The following is a 23,720-nucleotide window of genomic DNA, read 5'->3' on the forward strand; positions in this document are numbered from 1 at the left end:
GTAAGGTAAAAGTCACTCATCCATGCCTAAAGTCAATTTGAGTTCAAAGTGTTAAAGACTCATTTAAAGAAGTTCAAAGCATCATGATTAACACACTATATAAAAGAAAAATGAATCGTTCGCACAAGAAACCCATGATATTTATGTGTAGTGATGGTGGCATGTGGAACAGAGAAGAGGCAGGGAGGGAGGTCGAGACAGAGAATAACATATCACGATAGATTTCCAACAAGATAGGCAGTCAGGGTGGCTGTGGTGGCAAGTGACAAATTTCCGAATTATCCTAAATGATGTTCAGGGTAAAGGAAACGATAAACATATTTGAATAAAATCATATCTACATAAAATTCCACTCAAATAAATATTTCATTCACACTATCATTTCATTTTTCTCCACTTTCTATCTATTTTTCTTTTTTTAATCATATTGCAAATTTTATGCAAGTTATATATTATATTATATATATATTAAATAGAAGAAAAAAAGTCCACGTGGTATTTTCCCAACCACCAAACTTTGGAACCCAGAAGACTTAGAACTCCACAAAAACTGTTATTTTGGTTATGATGTTGGGTAAGCGAATCATGATAGTGTAATGGAGAGTCTCAAGTTCGCATCTTTGCCTCCTTGTCGACGCTCTGGTACCTCTACCTTCAATTTTTCAATCCTTTCCTATCCATTGAGATTTCTTTCTTTTTTTTGGGAAATTTTTGTTCCATTTGTTAAATTCACAATCTCAAATTAACATGGGATTTTTTTTTTTTCTGGTGTCCTTGAATTTGTGACTCTTTTAGATTAAGAGGGTTGACTTTGTTTTGCTTTGGTTTGGTCTAATGCTCTATGCAGTAGTGTGTGTTTTAGATTTATAAGTTTTTATTTTGTTTCTACTTTCTGCTCTCTAATTTGTCTGTTTACTTATGTGTTATTTTGGTGGTGCAGGGATGTTGGGGAAACAGTTGAATTCCCCTCTACTTACTATTGATTCTGCAGCAAAGTTCTGCTATTGCAAGGTAATGGTTTGTATGTCTGTATGTCTGTGTGTGCTAGAAATGGTTTGTTTGGAATAACTAATTAAAAACATTTCATATTTAGATTTATCTTCATGGGCTTGTTCAGGGAAGATGGTAAGCGGTTCTGTAAAAAAATTGAGCATGGGGTTTTAGTCACTGAAAAATTGGTTCTAGTTATGAAGTTTTGAGGATTTCTGTTGTGCTGTCAGCAGCAAAAATTCAGATAGTAGAAGACAATTGGTTTTACATCTTGTTGTCTTAGGCAAGGTGTAGATGACAACTTGCTTGAATTTTGGTTATGTTGTGTTGGCTTGAATAGTGGAAACTGGAGAGAAGCCAGTTTTTGCTATGAATATGAGTATGTTAGCCTTTTCACTAGTCATAATTCTTAAAGTTGCCTCTATGATGCGCGTTACAATGTTCTTGGATAGTTACTTCTTCAGAGAATGTGTACTGAACTACTGGTTTATCTTTCTTGGTATCACTTCAAAATTTTCTGCTACGGAGCTTAAGAAAAGTACTTTACTTTCTGTTGTTCTTACGTTTGGCATATATCCGCCTCCTGCTTCTTGAAGACTTAAAAATCAGGCTTGAGGGCCAAGGTATTGAGCTCCTTTTAAATTTTCAATTCAGATGCTGCATTAAATCTGTTACTTTTCTTAAAGAGAAAATTAAGAAACGAAACGCAACGCAAGAATATTAAATCATTGTGTATTTCCATTTTTTAGGAAGAAGAATACTGGCACACTGAAATGTGCCATTAGCAGTTCTCTTAATTAAAATGTGCCAAAGTCACGCTTTCACATTTTTCCTCGGACAGTATGCAGATTTGAATTTATTCTTAAGGTTGTTCATCATGTCTTATGATTTGCTGCTGTTATTTATTTATGCCTCATCTACACCTTCGATTTCTTTCGATCTGCATTGGCCAGAGTTTAAAGTTGGAACATTCAAGAAGACTGTAAAAAGATTTCATATAGGAGGCTAATATTGGTCACTGAGTCTGAACTCTGTGTATCATGCAGGCTGATCTTGCTGCTGCAACATCAAGTATTCCATTGTCAAAAATCAGATTTTCTTGTAAATTTTCACAAAATATTGCAAAAGCAACATGGGCCTCAAACTCAAATCTTTCTACCAAGCATTGGTTATTGCATTCAATGGGACAGATAGAAAATATAATCACAAGTGATGAAGATCAGAGCATGTGGGAAGCATGCAGGCAAGCTCTGTCTGCATTTAACTTCAGTGATGAAGAAAAGGACAAGATACTTGCAAAAGCATTTGGTCTTGTTCATTCTCCTTATTGGGGAGAAGAGCGTGAGAAGGAGGTTCCCAAATTTGAGACAGTAAATGGAACACTAGACTATCTGAGGAGTTTAAATCTTTCTGATGATGATCTATCCAAGTTGCTCAAAAAGTTCCCAGAAGTTCTTGGATGCAATTTAGAGGAAGAGTTGAAAGCCAATATAAAGATCCTGGAGGAGCAATGGGGTGTTCAAGGAAAATCTCTTAGGAGCCTTCTCCTTCGAAATCCAAAAGTTTTGGGTTATAATGTTGACTGTAAAGGAGACTGTATAGCACAATGCACTAGATGCTGGGTTCGCTTCTAGACGATTGGATGAGATTTATATTTTGTTTGTTGATTGTAGTATAACTTTTTGTTCATTCATCCAGCCTCTCCAATTTAATGAAAAGATCATTTTATGTGAAGAAAGGTTCTCAGTTCTCACCTTTTGGACGTCAAGTAGCATGAAGCAATTCATTCTCAATCTGAAGAAAGGTTCTCACCTAGCATGTTTGGATCAATTTCTCTCTTCAAAATTAATTATGAGGCCCAGAAGCTACTCAATGTAGCTTCTCCCCAGAATTGATTTTAGCTTTAAAATCACTTTAGAAGGATTTCCTAACATACATTTAGCAAGTATGCTTATGATTTAGAAACTAGTGTAAATTGCTGAAATGTCCAGAATCCCATGAAATGAAGTTACTCACAATAAGGTTGTTTATGAATCATGTTATTTAGTCCACAGAAGTTTATTGTTCATGATCTCTAAATTAGTTATGTTTGCTTCTAAGTTGGTATAATTAGACCTCTTAAAGAATGAGCATGAAAATCAACTTCATTATTCACATTGGTAGCCAAAGTATTATCTATAACTTACTCCACTAATTAGCTTGACTCAAGCTAATGCGAACCTGTTTTACATGTGAGCCGGATCAATCTAACTCAAGATCCGCGCAAGCTGAATTTTGACGAACCAAACCCGCCGTCAAGCCGCACGAGCCGAATTAACAGTTCTAATATAAAATCAATCATCTGATATTTACTCAACAACTTAAACTTTTGAAATAGTTGGTTCATAACACAATTTTTTTTTTAAACTTACTTTGACAATATCAATTCTATAAAAATAATTATATTCTTTTAAATATAAATTTACCTAACTTAATTTACAAATTTTAAAACAAATGTGACCTCAAACCTATAAGTGGTAGCACCTTTAATTTGCACTAACATATATAAAAACTAGAATTAACAACAAATAGTATCCCTCCACTCTAAAAGACAAGATTATAATTAAGAATAAATTATGTTATCCTATCATGTCTTCTTATATTGCCCACCAAACGGATTTTAAAAGATACATAAAATAACTTGCTCTTACTCTTTGAAAATGCATAAACTACTATAGTTTGTAAATCACTAAACTAAAGAGCCTAAGAAGACCATTTTCTCCCTAGGTTAATCTTTAAATACATTAAACAGAATGGATGTATTGTGTTAATATATATACTAGTGTTTTTTACCCGCGCGTTGCACGGGAAATTTGTCTATTGTATTTAATACATCGATTAATATTTTAAATTATAAAATATTTAAAATGCTAAGAATGTAAGAACAATCATCATAAAGATGTAGATATTTAAAGAGCATAAATTTAGACACTCAATTCTAGTATTTTGTAAGCATACATTGAATAGATTAATATAAAGATTTTGAAAAACACAAAAGTTATTAGGCCAAAATATTTAAGTTTTGCATATATGAGGTATAACTGAATTTTGTTTGCCTTAAGGTTTTGAGTGACAAATGTGGTGTCCAATCCACTTTGGTGTGCTCTGTGCTCATGTAAGCCATGATCCCCGGTTTATCCGCAAGGAAGTGATGCCAACAACCTTTGATGCTTTGTTTGACATGTTTTACAATAAATAAAAAACTGAATTTTGGTTGCGAAGATGTATACTTGTGTTGCATAAAGGGTATTGCTTTTGTGTTTTAGATATGTAACAATACATAAATATATAATTATTGTTTACATTATTAAAAATACACTTAAGTTATATAAAAATATTTTTTTTAACTATGTGTACACATTTTTCATTTATCATGTAAAATGTTCCTTCCCGTGAGATCTCATAACTCGAATATGTTAGCACTAATAAATTTAGGTCATAAATCTATAGTACATATGTATTCATATTTTTTATTCCTCATACTATTTTAACTATCAAATTATTATAGTTATATACATATATTAATTTTCCCCTTTAATTTTTTTTAAAAATACTAAAATTAATTATATTAATTTTTTTCTATTAATTTTAACACAATCATTTTCATATAAAATATCCCTTCGTGGAAGACGTTTACTCCTTCCAACACCATGTCCAAGAACTACGAAATTCAACAACATAGAGTATGCTCTTCGTATCTAGCATTTTACTCTGTATGCTCACCTGACATTCTTTTTTCTATGCTTTACTTCGAGTGAAACCCAACGCAAGCCAAACCTTCTAATGTGATTTCAGGTAACAATATAATAAAATATAGAACCTTCAAACATCTCGTCCTACAAATCTCAAATTGTAATATTCATATATGCTTGCTCAATCCTAAGTTCTTGACCATATCTAAAAGAAATGAGTCATGTTTATCTCAACTACTCTTATGGTAGGAGCCCTTTTAAGCCAACATATGCATGTCGCGCTCAGTAGTACCTGCAGGTACTTGATCTTCAAGTTCTTGTTTGAATTGTTAAGAGCCTCTCTTGGTGGCTCAAGGAGGAGACATTCAAGACCGTTTAAAGAAGCTCCCTTGGTCAATCTTGAAAACTGGCAAAGCTTCCTCTTGGGTGAAAAATCCACCAAACACTTAAAAACATATAGCATAAAAAGATGTAGCACAAACAAAAGGTTTTAAAGACATAAAAATATAATTCGATAGAATTTCTAGTTTGACATCTTTTGGCACCAGATTTGGATCAAGCAACCCATCATTTACACAAAAACTTAAAAGGGTTTAGGGTTTAGCTATTCAAGCAATGGAAGAAAATAATTTGAAATTACCTCCATCTGCAACATTCACAATCAGTCCAAGGCAGCAAGACAAAAGTCAACCAAAAAACAAAAGCACAAAAAATCGCCCTAAATCGTCTTCGATTACCTCCTCCTTATGATGTTATTGCACTCATGTATCCAATGGGTGGCTTGAGTGGCGACGCGACAGCGAATCGGATGGATGGGGATTGCAAGTCGATAGCAAAGATGTGGCAGAAGAATGGGGATTGCAAGTCGATGGCAAAGTGGTTCCGTGGAGAGATGAGACGATTCTGTGGGGGTGGTTTCGGTCGGTGGAGAGATGGGATGAGAATTGCATGGAGGAGTTGGTGCACCTGGGGTAACGACGGAGGTCTAAGGGAGCGCGGTGGCGCCGTGGTGGATATGGTGAGTCGACAGAGGAGGTTGAGAAAGGGTTTCTTATGGTATGAAATAAGACTAATGAACTGAGTCAAGAGACATTGTGTGTGTGGAATGGAATGTGTTAAAGAGAGATTGTGAACCGGAAGTGGTGGAGCTGGGCGAGGTAGGAGAGGTTGTGGGATGAGAATTCCATGGAGGAGATGGTGGAGGTAGGCAGGGTTTTAAGAGGGTTTTTGCTAATGGGATGTATTATTGATTTAAATCACTTATAAGATTTTATTTTTGTTTAAAATGACAGTTTTTTAGGAAATTTTAAGGTTAAAATAAAAGAAGATATAAAATATTTACCCATTGAATATCTTTTTGTTTTTTCCTTCACATGAATCTCTTATAAATGGAACATGATCATGTTGGATTTTATTTATTTTAATATTTAACATAATCACTTGTTTTTTTAAATTAAATATGTAATAAAATCCTGAGTTAATTAAAAATCCAAAAATTCAACAAAAATACCATAAAAATTAATTAATACTCTAAAAATAAATAATAAGATAAATTAAGATAAAATCAAGAAATAAACAACCAAAATCCTAATCAAATCTAAATTTTAAAAAGGTACTAAATAAATATAGATAAAAACTATTAAAATCTAGCAAATCACAATAAAAACTCATAAAATCATGAATTAATTAAAAATCCGAAAATTAATAGGTGGAAAAGCTGACGTGTAAATAATTAAGTGAAAATTAATCTCGGAGCGACACGTCACTAACTTGGCCTGTGAGAGCGACACGTCATGTTAGAAGTTGTTCTTTTCTAATATATATAGACAGATACGTATGAATTATGATGTACAGAATCTTAGGACTTACATATTGTAATCATTATATATACTTTAGGTGATTACGACCATTTGAGATAATCAAACTCTTAAATTATTTAGGATTTATACTACAGAGAAGACAAACTTTAACGGCACCACTCAGGGTCATTGTTCAGAGTCCCTATCGTGACAACAAGTTACCTAGCATAGCGGGTGTTTCATTTAAGATTTGATGCTTTTTTCTCAATGCTTTCGTGAGCTAAACTAAAAAGCAGAGCCACAAAAATGAGCTGGGGGTGGTGTAATAATAATTAATTGCCACATAAAACTCTACATATATAGGAAAATAACTTAGCCAATCGGTTTCTTTGTCCTCCCCACTAGCATAAGTAATCACAACATATACATGTACTCGGTCAATTCATTCACATGCATTTGAATAGGGAAGTTTGTTAAATGATGATGATCACTTTTTTCACTATACAGTTGTCACTACTTGTCCTCAGTTGGAACCTATGTTTTCCCATATAAATAGGTTCAAGCTTCAAGCAATTATCAGACCCATAATTATCTATCAGTGTCTCAGTTTCAGAAATTGTTTTTCTTGTAGCTCGAGAAAGCAGCTAGTAGCAATGTCATTCGCCAAAAGCACATTAATCTTTGCAATTCTCTGTCTCATCCTAGTACAGGAGGTAAGTAACATTTCTATTTTAATTTCCAGAACTCTTATGTTATTATATGTGTCACTAATATTGTTCTTCTGCTTCTTTTAAGAATATATTTTACTCTGTTTTCTTTCTTGATCTTGGGCTTAGAGAGAATTTTTGAACCATCTTCAACTATAACACTCATATTGCTACTCTTCTCTTATCCAATATTTTTATTGTGGAAACATTTCAGCTTGAGATCTGTGAAGGAAATCAAGACATGGATGCTGTTCATCATCATCATCATCTTTATAAGATAGGTAAGTGAGTAATATTTTACATAATGGAAACGAACGGATCGACACTGATTTTGACCGACACTCATCGACATTTGAAGTTTGTGAGAATTGTTAATCTTCACAAATTGCAGATTTTTATTTTATTTTAAAGAACTCTACAACTTAAGACAGTTAGAAACCACTACAAATTACAAGTGTCGATGGATATCCGCCAAAAAAACAATATCCACTTAATTGTGAATGAAAAATTGATGAGATGAATAATCAATTAAATTAAAATCTTGGGAGTAATTGGTGTTAATTATCAGATTTTATATTCCTAAGGGGGCGTTTGTTACATGAGTATGTAAAACATTTCCGGGAATGATGGGTGTGGGAATACAGATTCCTTTGTTTGGTATAAGATTAGGAAAAAAGATACTCAGGCATGAGACATTCTCGGAAAAAAGATTTTAGTTCATTTCAGCAACTCAGGATTCCTGACTTCAAGGATGACTATCTTGCATTACCATGGGAATGAAAGTTATTTCCCACTAACTATAATTTTTATTTCAAATTTTATATTTTTAAATATTTTAATTAAATAAATTTTAAAAACATACCTGGGAATTGAATCTATCAACCAAACACTTTTTTAAAAGATGTCCGGAAATAACATTCTCATTATAATATTCCTGGGAATCCACTTACCCGGGTATGATTTTTGATAACTTGTAACAAACGCCCCCTAAGTTTAGTGAAAAATAAGGAATGTAAACTTTTTTTTTTGGGTGCAGACTGTGGTGGGAAGTGCAGCCACAGGTGTAGCAAGGCGTCAAAGCACAAAAGGTGCATGAGGGCATGCAATAGTTGCTGCCAGAGGTGCCACTGCGTGCCACCTGGCACATATGGGAACAAGCATGTTTGTCCTTGCTATGCCAAACTCACCACTCATGGAGGAAAGCTCAAGTGCCCATGAATTTGGTGTTTTAATGTTTCAAGGCATCGACTATGATATCATTTGGTGTTTTAATGTTTTAAGGCAATGTAATGTGTGGGATTTGTGATTGCTAATGTTGTTTATTAGTCCTAGTTAGAAGTCTTGTAACATTTGAATTTCTAAATAATAAAGACTCGATCCTCCCTCTTAGGAGGAGAAGCAAAAGTTGTTAGCGGGCTCTCATATAAGCAAGACCATCAGTTGGTTTATGTAATTCTTCATTAACAATTAATAGGACGAATAACATTCTAACGAAACGCAAGAATATGGCTTCTAGCATATCTATTCCTTCTTGGATGGAAACTATGCTTAGTTATTTATTAAAAGGTAAAAGATAATGATAAAGAATATGACTGTCCACTTCGAGATGAAACAACAAATAAAAGAGATTTTCCTGAAGGATTAAATCATTTCCACGATACACCACATTAGATTTTTCAAGCAATGACTTTCAAATGTTCGTGTTAGTGGTAGGCACCTTCATGCCAACCAACGTTTCTCAAAGGTAAAAACTTGAACAAATAACATAACACCAAATGGGTTCTTGCGTTTCGGTTTCGTATTGTATAAGATTTTCTCATTTTTAATTAGTTAATTCATCATAATTTACAACTATAAGGTGTTACACGATATATTTTTGATCCTTCGAAAAACTGCTACACGATATATTATCTCAGGTGAAGAACCTGAAATTGTCAAAGGAAAAAGGAAAAAGGTAAAATATATTTATAAGCTAATAGTGGAGTAAAAAAGTTACTCCAACCCATAACAATTCACTATTAGCATAACAATAAAATATATATAGTTCAATATTAACAGAAAACCATACGTCCCACAACATTGCGTGTAAAACCTTCTATTACCTGCAACTTGCAATTCCATTATGTGTGATAGTTCAATAATATTGTCGTACTCTTTCATCTTGGTTAGGGTTATGTTGTTATTCGCAACTCGCAGTTTTATAATTGATTTTAGCTTTAAAAGTTAATAAGGATTTCCTAACATACATTTAGTAAGTGTACTTATAATTTAGACACTAGTGTAAATTGCTGAAATTTCCAAAACCTAGAGCTGGGTACGCGGGTTGGCCCGCCCCGCAATGGCTTGCCACACATAGGCTCGCATTTTAGCAGTCCTCTATTTTTCGGGCTATAGCCCGCTCTAGTCCACGGTTTTGCGGGCCAACTCGCATACTTTGGCCTCTTTTACCCCTTTTTTGCCCTCATAGGCCTGTCCCACATTGACCCGCTCCGCGTATGCCCGCATTTTCTGGGCTATAGCCCGCACTAGGCCGCGGCCTCGCGGGCCGGCCCGCGGACTTCGACTCGCTTACCCAGCTCTCAAAACCCCATGAAGTTACTTACACTAAGGTTGTTTATAAATCATGTTGTTTAGTCCATATAAGTTATTGTTCATAATCTCTAAAATAGTTACATTTGCCTCCAAGTTGGTCTAATTAGACCTCTTAATGAATGAGCATGAAAATCAACTTTATTATTCACATCGGTAGCCAGAGGATTTGGTACACCTTACTTTATTAATAAGTCTAACTCAATCTAATGCAGACTCGTTTCACCTATAAGTCAAATGAGCCGAATCAGTCTAATTTTAAGTTTTTGCGAGCTCAATTATGACGAACCAAACTCCCATTGGCGAGCCGCACGCGCCAAATTGATTTTTTTTTGGTAATCGCCAAATTTATTCCATAACCTATAATAATAATTTTTTGAGTAGTTTATAAAAAATCATTTCTATATATGATAAAAAAAGAGAAATACATATCATGAATTCATATGCCTGAATCCAGTTTGTAGCGTTTCAGCAAAAAAATGGGCGACAAAAGGAAAAAGCAGCGATATGTTCACGACGACACACCCTCTCCCTCTTCTTCATCCTCTTCCTCCACCGCCTCCGACTCCGATTCGGACTCCGACCGCTCTTCCAGGCGCCGCCGTCGCCGCCGTGAGAAGGAGCGCCGCAGAAGGAGCGATGGAGGCTCCAAGCGCGAAAGAGAGAGCAGTAGGAGAAGGGAAAAGAGGAAGAAGAGAGACAGAGATAGGAAGAAGACCAAGAGGCACCGTCATTCTGATGACGAATCCCACTCTTCCGAGGACGAAGACAAGCTCAGGGTTCAGCCTCTTTCCGTCGTGCGTGAATTGATGACCGAATTCCCCAACGTTGGCAACGATTTGAAGCAGGTACCAAATTTTCCTCTCTTGTTGTTGTGTGTCAATTTGATTGTTCAGTGTCTTTTTATTGCTTGTGATTGAGACTCTTCAAATTGTTCAAATCATGAGATTCTGAAGTTTTAGTGTGTTATCTCAAGATCATCATAATGTATGTTAAATCAAACTTAGGGTTTCATTTTATAGATAAACTCACTTTAGAGGATGTTAAGGTAGTTGAAGGACAAGTTATTGGGCAGTTAGTTTTCAGTTAGGGTGAGCTGAGTTAGTTACAGTGTTGTCAAGTCGCGATCGCGGACCATCGGGGTGAGCCAAAAATCCGCTATTTAGCGACAAACAGTGGGAATAGCGCGCTATAGTGGGCAATAGCGGCGTCACGATTAGCCAAAAATCCGCTACGCGTAGCGCCGCCGCTATTTGATAACACTGGTTAGGTACTCAAGTTAGTTGTTTGTTAGTTTCTGTCCTTTCTACTTTCTCCTTGTCTTGTTTGTACAATGCTTACGTATGTTTTATCCTGATTAGTCTTGTTTATGTTGTGTTTAGCTCTTGCAAATGATTGACGACGGTCAAGCTGTTGACATCAAGGGTATATCAGAAAGATCTCTTATGAAGCATCTGAAGAAGCTTTTCCTTTCATTAAATCTTAAGGAAAATGGGGATAGAGTTTTCTTACGGCCTTCTAAAGCTCGCCCTACATTGGATGTTGTTGGCCCTCTAATTCAGTCTCTTATGTCTCCCATGAATGAGCAAGCTGATCCTTCTACAGAAGTGCCTGATACAAGTTCAGTTCCCATCGATGTGGGGAGTGAACAGATGGTAGATGATCATATAACAGCAACTCCAGAGGATAATTCTGTTGGTCCTAGAAGAAGGTGATAATCCTTTCTGTCATTCTGTTGACAGTAAGTTTTTTAGTTTTCCTGACCACTGCTTACTTCATTCTGCAGGATGATGGGCCCTGCTATGCCATCAGCTGAATTACTCGCAGCTGCTGCCAAATTAACGGAGGCACAGGCTGAGCTTAGGTACTGATTCATGGAAGTTTTTTTGATTATATTTCCTGATTCAATTGAGCCAATTCAAATCTGACAATGCTGCATTTTATTTTAATGATTTTAGAGAAGCTGCGGGGGACGACGATGAACTATTTTTCGGGCCTCCACCACCTGCTATGATTAATGAAGCAGAATCCGCGAATGAAGCAGAACGTTTTGAAGAGGTATTTAATAATTTATATATGTAGTCTTTTGAAGGTTGGCTATTTGAAGTTTGAAGATGAGGATTTTATAATTTATATATGTAGTCTTTTCTGTATTTTATATTTTTGAGGATTGATGATTTGCTTTTTTTTTTTTTTTGTAATCTCTCTTTTCTTTTCCTTTTTTCCCCAAAGTGTTTGTTTTCACCCTGGGGGGGGGGACTCATAATTTCTTAGTTATTTCTTGATTTATTACAGAAATAAAATTTGGATATTTATTTGTAACTGAATGGAGGTCCAAGTCTTCACCTGTTTATTTCCCAGGTCACTAGGATCATGGAAGTTGATGCTGACAGCCCATATGATGTTTTAGGAGTTAACCATAATATGTCAAGTGCTAACGTAAAGAAAAGGTATGCTTTGCTTTATTTTCTTCTTTAGTCAACCAAAAGAATAAAAGTTTCCACTTTCCAGTCAGCTTTGTTTAGGAATGAATTATTCGAAAAAAGTAAAGGCTGATTCAGATGCATTGTCTCCTCTGCATAATTAGTCAGTAAATCCTGCTTATTTCCCCAAATAATTTATTGGGTTCTTGTGGAAATCTTCAAGATTCAAATCATTGTAATATCATGTTATTGAGAGAATATAGAAAATAACAGCTTGCTATGAACTCAAAGCATAGTTTTATGTGGTAATTAATATATGAGTTTAATGGTTATGCACCGTCAGTGTAGACGTCCAATAATTGAATGCCACATATTCAAAAGCATTTATGTTTTTATTTTAATTAAATTAAAAACTTATTTTCTGATTTGGGAACCCATCATTGGATGTCTGTAAAAATTGTTTACACCGACGGTGCATAACCATTAAATCCTTAATATATTAAAAATGTGACTGTGTAGATTCTCTTTTGACTTTCAAGAAGTTGCTGAAGGCATTCTAATTCTATGCAGGGAACTGGAAAGGAAAAACCACTAAGATATATTAAGTTATATATTATATGCTGTAACAACAATAACAACCAAGTTTTATCCCATCAAGCGAACATATGATAGGAAGTCAGAGGAGAGATAGATAAAATTGGGAAAAAAGAATTCTTATTCAATAAAGGAACAACTCCTTCGCAACTGAACTCAGTTTTCTAAGAAGTATTCATGTGAAAAAGTTTTCTTCCCAAAATGCCTTTAAGTTTTAGAAATATATCAAATCTGAGGAGAGATAAATATACTTGAGGAAAATTCCTCTTCACCAGGGAAGACATCTTCAAAAACTGAACTCAGTTTTCTAAGAAGTACTCCCTCCTTTCCACAAATCATTCCCCATATTTAACTAACAACCTACACCCTTTTAGCTTCTGTACACAGTAAAACCAACTGTGACTATTACTATGATAACTCACCCAATCACAAAATAAAACCAGATGTAACAGTTCGTAACAGTCTGTTAGGGCTGTACCTTACACGACGAAAACACTTGTAACTTACTACTGCAACTCTCCATTACAGATTTTTCCGCTATAATACACATTCCCGATCTTATTATTTCTATTGGGCTTCGGCCCATTCCTAACAATGTATGGTCAAGGTGTTATTCATTTGTCTAATATCTCATTTAATCTGACAGGTACTGGAAGATATCTCTATTGGTTCATCCAGATAAATGCTCTCATCCACAAGCCAACCAAGCATTTATTAAGTTAAATAAAGCTTTCAAAGATTTACAAGATCCAGAAAAGGTGAGCTTGTAGGAAGATGTTTATTACTGAATTAAAGGTGCTATTTATCGGATCCTTTAGTTTGTGGCACAGGTTTATCTTTTTGTGACACACAATTAAATGTTTTATCATTGTATCATTTGAAGTAAAAAGATAATTTATATTTTTAACTAATACAGAAAAATATAGTACAAAATCCTCTCCTGTAGAAGAGATAGGATGTGAGTCAGGGAGATAGTTTTGTACTTCCCTAAATATAGGTCACCAGTGTCTACATGTATCCTATCTAAAGCCCTACTATCTTGGACTAAGAATCCGAAACCTCTTTTGAGTTTTGACTCTTTCTACATTTGCTTTATATACAAGCTGGGGAGCTGATAAGATATGAGTGTCGTAGAGATTGTTGGATTGTCAAGTAATATTTGACATTTCTGACTTTCTGTGTGCGACCCTAATTTGTGGGCTGATTATGACTTGAAAAGAATTTCACTAAAATTGGATAGCTTTTGATGTAGAACTATTTAACGAATTGAGTTTATTTTATTTAAAAATTTGTTTTCATTTGAGTTCAAAGTCATATCTGTGATTTGTGTGAAATAATCACATCAAGTATTCTGAAAATTCACATACAAAGCAGAGCTGTGGTTGAAGGAACTTGAGTAATTAGTAATTTAGTTTAGGTAATTGAAATCTTTTGAAAAGGGTTTTAGCAGTTTCTTGCATTTGAGACCCATTCATGTTTGATATTGCTACTGAATAAGCAGCAATGTTCTGTGGCCAGATTTAGTGAGGTGAGGTTAATAAACACTTCCGCATAAAATTTGGATGTTATATGCCTATGGGCCATGGCCTTAAAATTTTGTTCTCTTATGCCTTTATTTATTTCCCTGACAAATCTCTTCAATTTACAATGCTGTTGTTTTGGCACTTCTCATGTTTGAATATGATCAGTTGGATAGTTCGTTCTATTCCTGATTTTTAAATCTGCAATTTTTTTTTTCATTCTTAATTAACAAGATGTGTTGTGTGCTATCTGTAGCGGAAAGCTATGGATGACAAAATCAAGCTCAAACAAGAACAGGAGGAACTTAAGGTAACTGGAACTTACTTGTCTGGTTGTTCCATTAGTTTTTGAATTCTAATATCTTCACACGTGACTGCAGGCTGAACTTAAAGTCATGCGTGAGAATGCACTGTGGAGAAGATCCCAAGGTGAGGTTCTGCAATTTAGAGGACTCCTGTCACTGTCCTGCATAACATGCATAATATTCCAATTAGTGATATGAACTTTGGTAGAGGAAAAAACTGGAGTTGGGATTGGAAACCAGAAGGGTGTTTTAGAAACTTGTAGGTGTAGCCCTTATCTCCAAAATAAAATGTGATGAGGGGTTGAGGAGGAGAATGAAGTAAGAGCAAGTGTGCATTACATTAGAAGACGTCCTAATTGGGGCTTAATGTTGATAATTACATTTTCTGACATTCGTAAAGCATAGTACCAGGTGTCCAGATCTATGCAAACCAAAGAAAAACACATTTAATCACAAAAGAATAATATTTCAACATTTAAAGGATACAATATTTAATCATTGGCCTCTTGATGGTGCTGAGTAATTGTCTTATGACCATTTGAGGATGGATGGATTGGGGGCTATTACTTGTGAGTTGTGATGGCTGTTATCTTATTACTAGGAATCTTTGGCAGGTATATCCATGGAGGGTGATGAAGAGCTTCTGGCAGCGACAGAGGTTAAAGAAGAGCCCAAAAGAGATGAATGGATGACAACACTGCCTCCGGAGAGGAAAGTAAGTCCTGTCAATCATTTATTTTTAGCTTTAGGTAAGCTACATAAGTGTGCACTGGTATACAGGAAGTTTGGAAAAATATAATGCTCCTATATGATATAATATCGAGTAGCATTGAAATGTGGTTTAATTTTGAATCATGATATAACGTATACAGTCACTGTAAACCTTCTATATGATATTTGGGTGATTGGTGGGTCCTGTTGGACTTCGGAACTGTGTGGGTCAGTTTAATTTATATAAATGGTCTTGGAATATTTTGGTTGATTTTTTAATTTGTAGTTACCAGTTAGAAGTCGTAAACTGGCTTGGGTGTTATCTCGGGGCTTAGTATTATCTTTGGTTTTCTTTGTGGAATTGTGGGTAATGTGTTCTGGTAGTGGGACGTTTCCAAATCCTTGAAAGGAATATGATTAGTTTTTTTGTCTTTAGCTTTAACTAGCAATTTGTTTTCTGAGCATTTTATGGAATTGTAAACCTTTTTATATATGGTTTCATTCTAAGTTGTAATGCTGAAGGAATTAGGTATCATGCTTAAAATATCCATCTCTCCTTGCTTTTCAGTTAATTTGTTAAAGTAAAACTTCTTCTGAACCAGTATTTTCAGACATACATCTGAAGTCATTCTAGCTACAAACAATTAATCAATCCATCCATCCTGTTTAAAGTCCTAGAAGAATTTTGATTTAATTTCTGATTAACTTTCTTTTACTCCACTGATGAACCGTAGCTTCTTGCATCTTTAGTAGGCCTCAAGTCCTTAATGCAGTCCCTTCTTCCTGGCTCCTTGCTCAATTTAGGATTTGTTACTCTCCTACTTCATGATAACTATGGCAGTCCAGCCATATGTATCTGACATGTCAAACATGTAAATCTAAATCTGTGTGTCTTAGCTCCAACCACGTTAGGAGCCTCCATGGGTTATAATTATTTACTGACATTTATATTCATGGATTTTAAAACTGGACCGGCATTGAACTGGTCAAGACATCAGTTCAGGGTTTAATAGTCCAATTGTGGATGAACTCGTAATAGTTAAATAATATTTTTTGTTTTTTTTTTATAAAATCTTCCATGTTTAGCATAAGCAAGTAAGCCTTTTATTGTAGCACCCCACTCTCTTGCTTTCTATTGAAAAAAAATTAAAAGCACACTTCCATGTGCTGCATCAAGTGAACAGTACAAATGCGAAATCATAATAAGTTAATTACACTACGGATAGCGCTGCAGCACCCAGTAGTGCAAGAGTGGTGATGTTCAGTGATGATTGGCGACACAAAAAATAAAACGATGTCATATTTTTGGGTCCACTCTTGCAAACCATCCGAACTGGAAACCACCGGTTTTCACCAGGTTGGCCGATATACCCTGTTTTTATCCACTCTGGTTTCCTGGTTCTTCTGGACCATTTCCTGTCATTTTAGTTTTTTGAGACTTGATAATTTTTGTTGCACATGTTTTGCTCTTATGTTTGATGCCCAGTCCCTTATCTTTTGATTCTTTTCGACGAAAGTGGGGAAATATTAACACTGGAGCTGAGTAGCAGATATTACAATTAATTTACACGAAAAGGGAATTCAAAATGCAACTGTGGCTATTTTTCTAACTGATGCCTACTTATTTCTTGTTTTCATGTATTTCAGCCTGGTGGTATGCCTACACAATCAACTACGTTTAGCCAGGGCACAAAGGAAGGTAGAGGTGATACTAGTGCTTGGACAGACACCCCTTCTGATAGAGCCCAGAAAGCGAAAATGAAGTATGTATCCTTTTCCATTCTTGAATGCTTTGTTTGGTCATTGTACGCTCGTGAATTCAAGAGCTTTATAGCAAAAATGGTATTTACATGGCAGTTATTTGGAAGCATACAATGAAGCTTCTGCACTGGTCTCAAATGAAGAGGATAAGAAAAGGGCTAATGCAGATGCAGATTTGGTGGACAAATACAATAAAGCAAAACGATCAAAAACATTGGTGCAAAAGCATCAAGAAATGGTTGCTGGCAAATCAAAGAAAAAGACCAAGCAAAAGCCAGAGAAGGAAGATTGGGCTGGTCAACATCCATGGAAGCCATGGGACCGTGAAAAGGATCTGACAGCTGGGAGGCAAAGTGTAAAATTAGATCCAGAAAGCATGACTCAGGGCTTATCTTCAAGGTTTTCTGCTGGAAACTTTCAGAGGAACTTCCTTTGATTTAGAGTTCACATTTCAATTATGAAGCCTTTTTGTGCCTGGAAAAATCTGTTCAATGAGCTTCTTAGAGAAATTGAAATATTATTTCTTTTCTATGGTTAGTTTCTGTCATTCTTCACATATTATTTTGATTTTCTTTTCTTGATTAAATCTATCAAAGCCTGATTCCCTTTTCTGCACTTATATGCAGTAGCCAGTTGGTGCTGAATATAGTTTCATGTCCTTCAAGTGCTATGGAGAATTCTAATTATGCAATTACGTGGCTGGCAATTATTTTCTGAAGTTTATCCACTCAATGGCCTGATTCTAATTTTGATCAATTTTACTGATGTATATTTATCAAGCATGTTTATCTGTAATATTTATGTTTGTTGCATGTGTGGTTATCTATATCTATCTATCTATATATATTAGTAAAGCTCACTTGAGCTAAAGTATTAAATACAAAAGACTTGGAAAAATAGCATTAATGAGATTATCAAATTCTTCACCTTTATCTTCATCACCTGCTTTAAGATGAAATTAAAAAATAAATAACAAATCAACCTTTCATCTCCAACGCATGTTGATATATAACAAAAAGAGAAGTAACTATTGAAATGTAATTTAAAGAAATTAATGAGTAACGGACCATATAATTATGGGTATTGTCACTTCACCTGCTAAAATTTGTAATTTTTTGAACGTAAATTTACTAATTTTAAGGGGTGTGCAGCTTCATTCTAGCTCCACTACCTCTATATTACTCATTTCTCATAAAAACGGCTGAATGTCATTGAAATTATTTGCATTATGAATGAATTATTGGGTGAGTCCTTTCTTCTTTTGTAATTCACTAATTCCTATTCTATCATTATTTAAACGAATGATTTCATAGTTCATACCCATTCTTCAAGTTCTTTTCGTCCCCCTTCAAATTCTTCAAAATTCTAGCTTGTTACGGACATTGTCTACCCATATAGTACTCTTGACATGTTAACAATTGATATGAGTTGAATGTATTAAAACTTGATAACTTGATTGGTTTATCATACGATGTTAAAATCATATGATCTTTGCTTAATTTTTTCTTTTCAATTTTGAATTTCATTCATATTTTGATATTAACGATTTGATAAATCATCTTGGACTATTATTCATGTGATTGGAGCTTTTGAGTGATAAGTTGGATGTTGGCATACGATGTTATCCGATCCGATTAGTACGAGATTCAAAATCAGTGACATGCTAAATTGTTTGGTTTGGAAAAAAATTATAATTCCATTTTTTTTCTTCTTTCCTACTCCATTTTCTCCTAATTGAGATTTACTTTTTATTTGCATAAGAGGTTTGCTAGGGTTGGAATATAATTAGAATGATGTTCTTATATGCTAATAAGCTATTGAAGGTGAAAAGACAATTCATGTTCCATCAGAGGGAACCTTTAGAAAATTAGAGCACTGAGTAATTCTCTAATTCATCTATCTTTTCATTTTTCCCACTACTTACATTCATTTGTTATGTTGATCTTAAATAGCTCTCTAGGCTCTAGCAATTTGATCTAAGATGACTTATGAGGCTAAGGGTCATTTTGGGGTTTCTCTGTGGGATTTAAGGTATATTCATAGATCTCAATTTTGCTAATCACTGATTGAAAGTATGTATAATGTATATGTAATTTTAATTTATATAAATTGAAAAATGGTATACGTTAAGAATTTTGTATGTTTATGCATCTTTACTTCATTTATCTTATTTTTTAATTTTTTTTTTGAAAACTACTTCATTTCTCTTAGCTTATATAGAACTTCAATTCCCTTCTTTCCTTGATGTATATCCACTTACTTAATGTATTAAACTATTTGATTGTTATTTAGTTGATTTTCCTTATGGATGGTTAGGGTTCTGTTTCTTATTTTATCTCTCTATATATATATGTAAAGGAGACTTGAACTTTTTTGCATTGATTACCTTACCTTTGTATTAAATACATGAGATAATTAAATATAAAACTAAAAAAAAATAACTACATCTATTTTATTATTCATTATATTAATTAATATTTTTAAACCTTTCAATTTTCAAATTAGAAAAAAAACTTTTCAATTTCTCATATTTTAAAATAATTTTTAATATTGATTAAATTTTAAATATTAGTTATAACTTGAGGACAAATTTTGAATAATAATAATTTAAATTGACTACCTTTACATTAATAAAAATATATAGTAAAATAAATTTTACATTTATAACTAATTGTAAAAAATTTCAAACTCTTATATATTAAAATAAAAATAAAAATAAAAATTATTATTTTAATTTTAATTATTACCTTACCTTACCTTTGTATTAAATACATTAGATAATTAAATACAAAACTAAAAAAAATAACTACATCTATTTTATTATTCATTATATTAATTAATATTTTTAAACCTTTCAATTTTCAAATTAAAAAAAAAAACTTTTCAATTTCTCGTATTTTAAAATAATTTTTAATATTGATTAAATTTTAAATATTAATTATAACTTGAGGACAAATTTTGAATAATAATAATTTAAATTGACTACCTTTACATTAATAAAAATATATAGTAAAATAAATTTTACATTTATAACTAATTGGAAAAAATTTCAAACTCTTATATATTAAAATAAAAATAAAAATATTATTTTAATTTTAATTATTAATCATAAGTTGACGAATTTTAGAAATTAACCAATAAAACTTATTACTACATTTAACGTATAAATAAAAAATTAAGTACTAAAGTTAGGTATCATCTTAATATATATATATATATATATATATATATATATATATATATATATATATATATATATATATATATATAAAAGACTTGAGTTCTACATTACTGGCAAGATTAAATAAATTTTTATTTTCATTTCAATTAATTATCGACATAAGGTTGAAACAAATGAAAAGATACAAAAATATCACAAATTAATATCTTTTAAATAAAATATTGAAATTATTTAATGGTTGAATACTTTTTGTAAATATATATTTTGGAATTTACTTTTAAAATCTGAAATTATTACGCATGTTGTTTAAATTAACTATAATGTAGTTTTGTGCTATTTTAAAAAATAATTTTAAATTAACTTGTGATTTTTATTAATAATGATAGTAATAAATTATTGATGAATATTTTATATTATTAACTATCAATTGTTAACTTTTCATTTTCTTATACAAAAGAATAATTTTTACGTAGTACTTAAAAATACTTAGAATATTAGCTATCAATCATAAATTGAGAGAAACAAATTAAGAAATATATTTATATGTATAAAATATTAATAATTTAAATTAAATAACAGTAAAGATAAAACTTAAATGAATGTCTCTATAAGATATTTACTATTAAATATACTGCATGTGTATATTATTTGAAAAATAATTTCAAATATGTTTTTATTTATTTATTATATAGTAGTAAAAATATTTTCTCAAGTCTTCTTATGTTATTAAGAATATTTTCCTTTTCAAAAAATATTATTAAATTTCAGTGATATCCTTTATTTACATAAAGAGAACTATAATACGAGTAATTTAATGCATCAAAAAAACTCTAATACTATCTATTTCGATGTCTAAACACAATAATGTTTTCTGTTACATTTATATTTAAGAAATATTTTAATATTTATTATTTATATAATTACACTATAATAATTTTTATATAATATTAAAAAATATCGTAAATAAATCCGTGCAACGCACGGGTATAATATCTAGTAGTTTAGGGTTTAGGGTTTAGGGTTTAGAGTTTAGGGTTTAGGGTTTAGGGTATAAGATGTATGTCGATTGCATGTCACTAGAATCTGTATATTTACGTATAATAACTCATTTAAAAACTAAATCCACTGCACTAGAATAAGATAACTCTAATTTTAAGAAGGCTTAATTCCATTTTTCATCCCTGATCTATTATGATTGTGCGATTTTGGTCCCACTATTTTAAAACGAGCGATTTATGTCCCTCTTGTTTCGGCCGTTGACAATTTTAGTCCTTTTGTCCAAAATGTGACGGAAGTGGGTGATGTGTCCTTCACTAAATGAGCTGGCACTCAAAAAATAAATCCACATAGATAATAGATGATTTATATAAATCAATAAATATAAATTAAAAAAAAAAACCTGTTTCAACCTTCTGGAAAACCATCTTCCACCTCCATTGCCTCCATTGAAGCTGTCCTTCATCTCCGTCATCAACTAAACAAGCTCTCTGCCTCTCGATCCCTTCCTCATGACTCTCGATCTGGGTATTTCTACTCCTCTTTGCTTCTCTCTGTCCAAGCTTAAATCTTACCATTGAGATCTTGTTCTTTTCCACGGTAAGTTGTTGGAGAGAAAATTGAGGGTTTCATTGAGGTTTGTGGGTCGGAAATTTCTAGGTTCCCTTGAGATAAAAAACAGAGGCGGTTCTAGATCTGTTTCGTTGAATCTTCAATGAGGGATGAATAGGCAACAAGGGCTCCGACCACTTGTGATCTGCAGGCTTTGGAAAGGATACGAGAACCACCAATCAGAATCGTCGGATTCGAAGACTCTCGGATCAGTAGGATGAAGCAGTGGGGTTCCTTGTATAGGTCGAGGGCGGAGGTAGGTCCTAGATCCGCCGCCACTTGTGATATGCTGGTTATTGTGTTCTGGGTATTCAATTTTCTAGGTTCCTTGTTTTTTCTGGGTTTCTGGAAGGGGATGGTAAAATTGAATTGGAAGAGATGAGTGAAGACAGATTGAGATGCAGAATATCAGAACCAAATCTCTGATGTTGTTCTTGTTGTGTGTAAATATTTCAGGAGATTCAATGGTGAATTTTTGTTGTGAACTTGTGTGAAGATAGTTCTCTTGTTCATCCTCTTATTTTTCTTGTTCATCTTCAGTTCTGTCTACTACTGTAATTATTTGGGATCACTACTGGTATGTTCTAGTTGTGGCAAAACTGGTGGGGCTGTTTGTATTATATTGAACAGGGTGACGTTTCTGCAACAGGGTGATGTTGTTCTTGTTTGTTCATGTAGTGGTGTATTGGTTCATAAGTGTTTCTTTGGGAATGGTTTGGTGGCTGTGTGGAGATACAAGCTCGTTGAATCTGTTTCGTGTTGTATCTGTTTATGTTTCTTGAAAATAATAATATTAATAATTTCATTTTAATTAGATTTATTGATGTGGCATCTATGTGGATGCTTTGTTGGGGTTCCAGGTCAATTAATGAAGGACACATCATCCATTCCGTCAAGTTTTAGACTCAACATTAACGGATGGACTAAAACTGCTGACAACACAAACAATGGGGACCCAAATTGCTCGTTTTAAAATAATGGGACTAAAATTGCACAATCATGATAAATGAGGGACGAAAAGTGGAATTAAACCTTTTAAGAAAAGAAAATATGAAAAGTTAACATATGAAGTGGTTCAATTGTCCCCATGATTTCCACCAAAGCGTTGCCACATTAACATTTCTTACATTCTTACAATTTTCTTCCATTTTTTCTTCTTAACATGTGGAGAGAGCTCTTTGAGAGGAAAATCCTTTGTCTCATCCTATGAAAGTAGCACACGGAATATAATCCAGGATGGTTGGTGACCATAGAAGAACCTAGGGATGACAATGGGTAGGGTCTGGGTAGGGTACTATAGTACCCATTCCTATACTCGCGTTTTCAAAAATTACCCATACCCGTCCCCATACCCGCGTGGGTAGCAACTTGAATGTCCGTCCCCGTACCCTCTGGGTACCTATTTGCCCATACCCGTGCCCATTACCCGCAATTTAGCTAACCAAAATATATTTTTCACTATTTTTGTTAATAGAAAACAAAAATACAACTACAATTTAGATTTATAATATAGCCCTTAGTTGTAGGTTAATAACTTACAAATTTTAAAAATAAGTGGGAGTAAATTAGTGATGATTATGAATACCTTAAATACTAACCTACTTTTTTAAAAAAGAGTAAGTTTGAAAGGTATTGCTTAAGTTAATTTGTTATATATTACCAAATAATAATAATAATAATAATAATAATAATAATATGTGTGTGCGGGTATGGGGCGGGTTGGGTACTATAATTCCCATGCCCGCACCCATACCCGCTACTTTTTGCGGGTAATTACCCATACCCAACCCCATACCCATCT

At 33.4% G+C, this 23,720-nt stretch overlaps 3 protein-coding genes across 5 annotated transcripts; all 3 read left to right on the forward strand.

The window, feature by feature from the left end:
* The first annotated feature begins 494 nt into the window (after positions 1-494).
* LOC130718749 (uncharacterized) lies at positions 495-3,027 on the forward strand. Its single transcript, XM_057569377.1, has 3 exons — positions 495-642; positions 941-1,011; positions 2,037-3,027. Exons 1-3 carry the CDS (start codon positions 597-599, stop codon positions 2,622-2,624), a joined length of 705 nt encoding a protein of 234 aa, XP_057425360.1. The 5' UTR covers positions 495-596; the 3' UTR covers positions 2,625-3,027.
* Positions 3,028-5,613: 2,586 nt separating this feature from the next.
* LOC130719890 (uncharacterized) lies at positions 5,614-8,631 on the forward strand. The gene is made up of 4 exons (XM_057570487.1): positions 5,614-5,739; positions 6,985-7,233; positions 7,442-7,508; positions 8,264-8,631. Exons 1-4 carry the CDS (start codon positions 5,614-5,616, stop codon positions 8,443-8,445), a joined length of 624 nt encoding a protein of 207 aa, XP_057426470.1. The 3' UTR covers positions 8,446-8,631.
* A 1,618-nt stretch (positions 8,632-10,249) lies between these two features.
* Positions 10,250-17,956, forward strand: LOC130718433 (uncharacterized). Of its 3 annotated transcripts, none has more exons than XR_009012624.1 (12): positions 10,250-10,664; positions 11,199-11,527; positions 11,603-11,680; positions 11,775-11,874; positions 12,178-12,266; positions 13,480-13,591; positions 14,610-14,663; positions 14,734-14,782; positions 15,273-15,373; positions 17,017-17,132; positions 17,227-17,663; positions 17,757-17,956. XR_009012624.1 is itself a non-coding variant. In XM_057569023.1 (11 exons), the coding sequence occupies exons 1-11, from the start codon at positions 10,296-10,298 to the stop codon at positions 17,564-17,566; spliced, it is 1,737 nt and encodes a 578-aa protein (XP_057425006.1). In that variant the 5' UTR covers positions 10,250-10,295; the 3' UTR covers positions 17,567-17,669. The 3 variants fall into 3 exon arrangements, 1 of the variants encoding a protein (XP_057425006.1); XR_009012625.1 differs by having other exon boundaries at positions 17,760-17,956; XM_057569023.1 differs by lacking the exon at positions 17,757-17,956 and having other exon boundaries at positions 17,227-17,669.
* The last annotated feature ends 5,764 nt before the right edge of the window (positions 17,957-23,720 follow it).

This window comes from Lotus japonicus, chromosome 5 (assembly GCF_012489685.1).
Source record: "Lotus japonicus ecotype B-129 chromosome 5, LjGifu_v1.2".
NCBI lineage: Eukaryota > Viridiplantae > Streptophyta > Magnoliopsida > Fabales > Fabaceae > Lotus > Lotus japonicus.

Bases quoted from the DNA above. Each gene is read 5' to 3' on its own strand.
- LOC130718749 (XM_057569377.1), top strand. From the start codon at position 597: ATGGAGAGTCTCAAGTTCGCATCTTTGCCTCCTTGTCGACGCTCTG. The intron at 643-940 runs GTACCTCTACCT...TTGGTGGTGCAG, and splicing joins GCCTCCTTGTCGACGCTCTG to GGATGTTGGGGAAACAGTTG. The intron at 1,012-2,036 runs GTAATGGTTTGT...TGTATCATGCAG, and splicing joins CAAAGTTCTGCTATTGCAAG to GCTGATCTTGCTGCTGCAAC.
- LOC130719890 (XM_057570487.1), top strand. From the start codon at position 5,614: ATGAGACGATTCTGTGGGGGTGGTTTCGGTCGGTGGAGAGATGGGATG. The intron at 5,740-6,984 runs GTGAGTCGACAG...GCATTTGAATAG, and splicing joins GTGGCGCCGTGGTGGATATG to GGAAGTTTGTTAAATGATGA. The intron at 7,509-8,263 runs GTAAGTGAGTAA...TTTTGGGTGCAG, and splicing joins TCATCATCTTTATAAGATAG to ACTGTGGTGGGAAGTGCAGC.
- LOC130718433 (XM_057569023.1), top strand. From the start codon at position 10,296: ATGGGCGACAAAAGGAAAAAGCAGCGATATGTTCACGACGACACACCC. The intron at 11,875-12,177 runs GTATTTAATAAT...TTTATTTCCCAG, and splicing joins AAGCAGAACGTTTTGAAGAG to GTCACTAGGATCATGGAAGT. The intron at 13,592-14,609 runs GTGAGCTTGTAG...TGCTATCTGTAG, and splicing joins ATTTACAAGATCCAGAAAAG to CGGAAAGCTATGGATGACAA.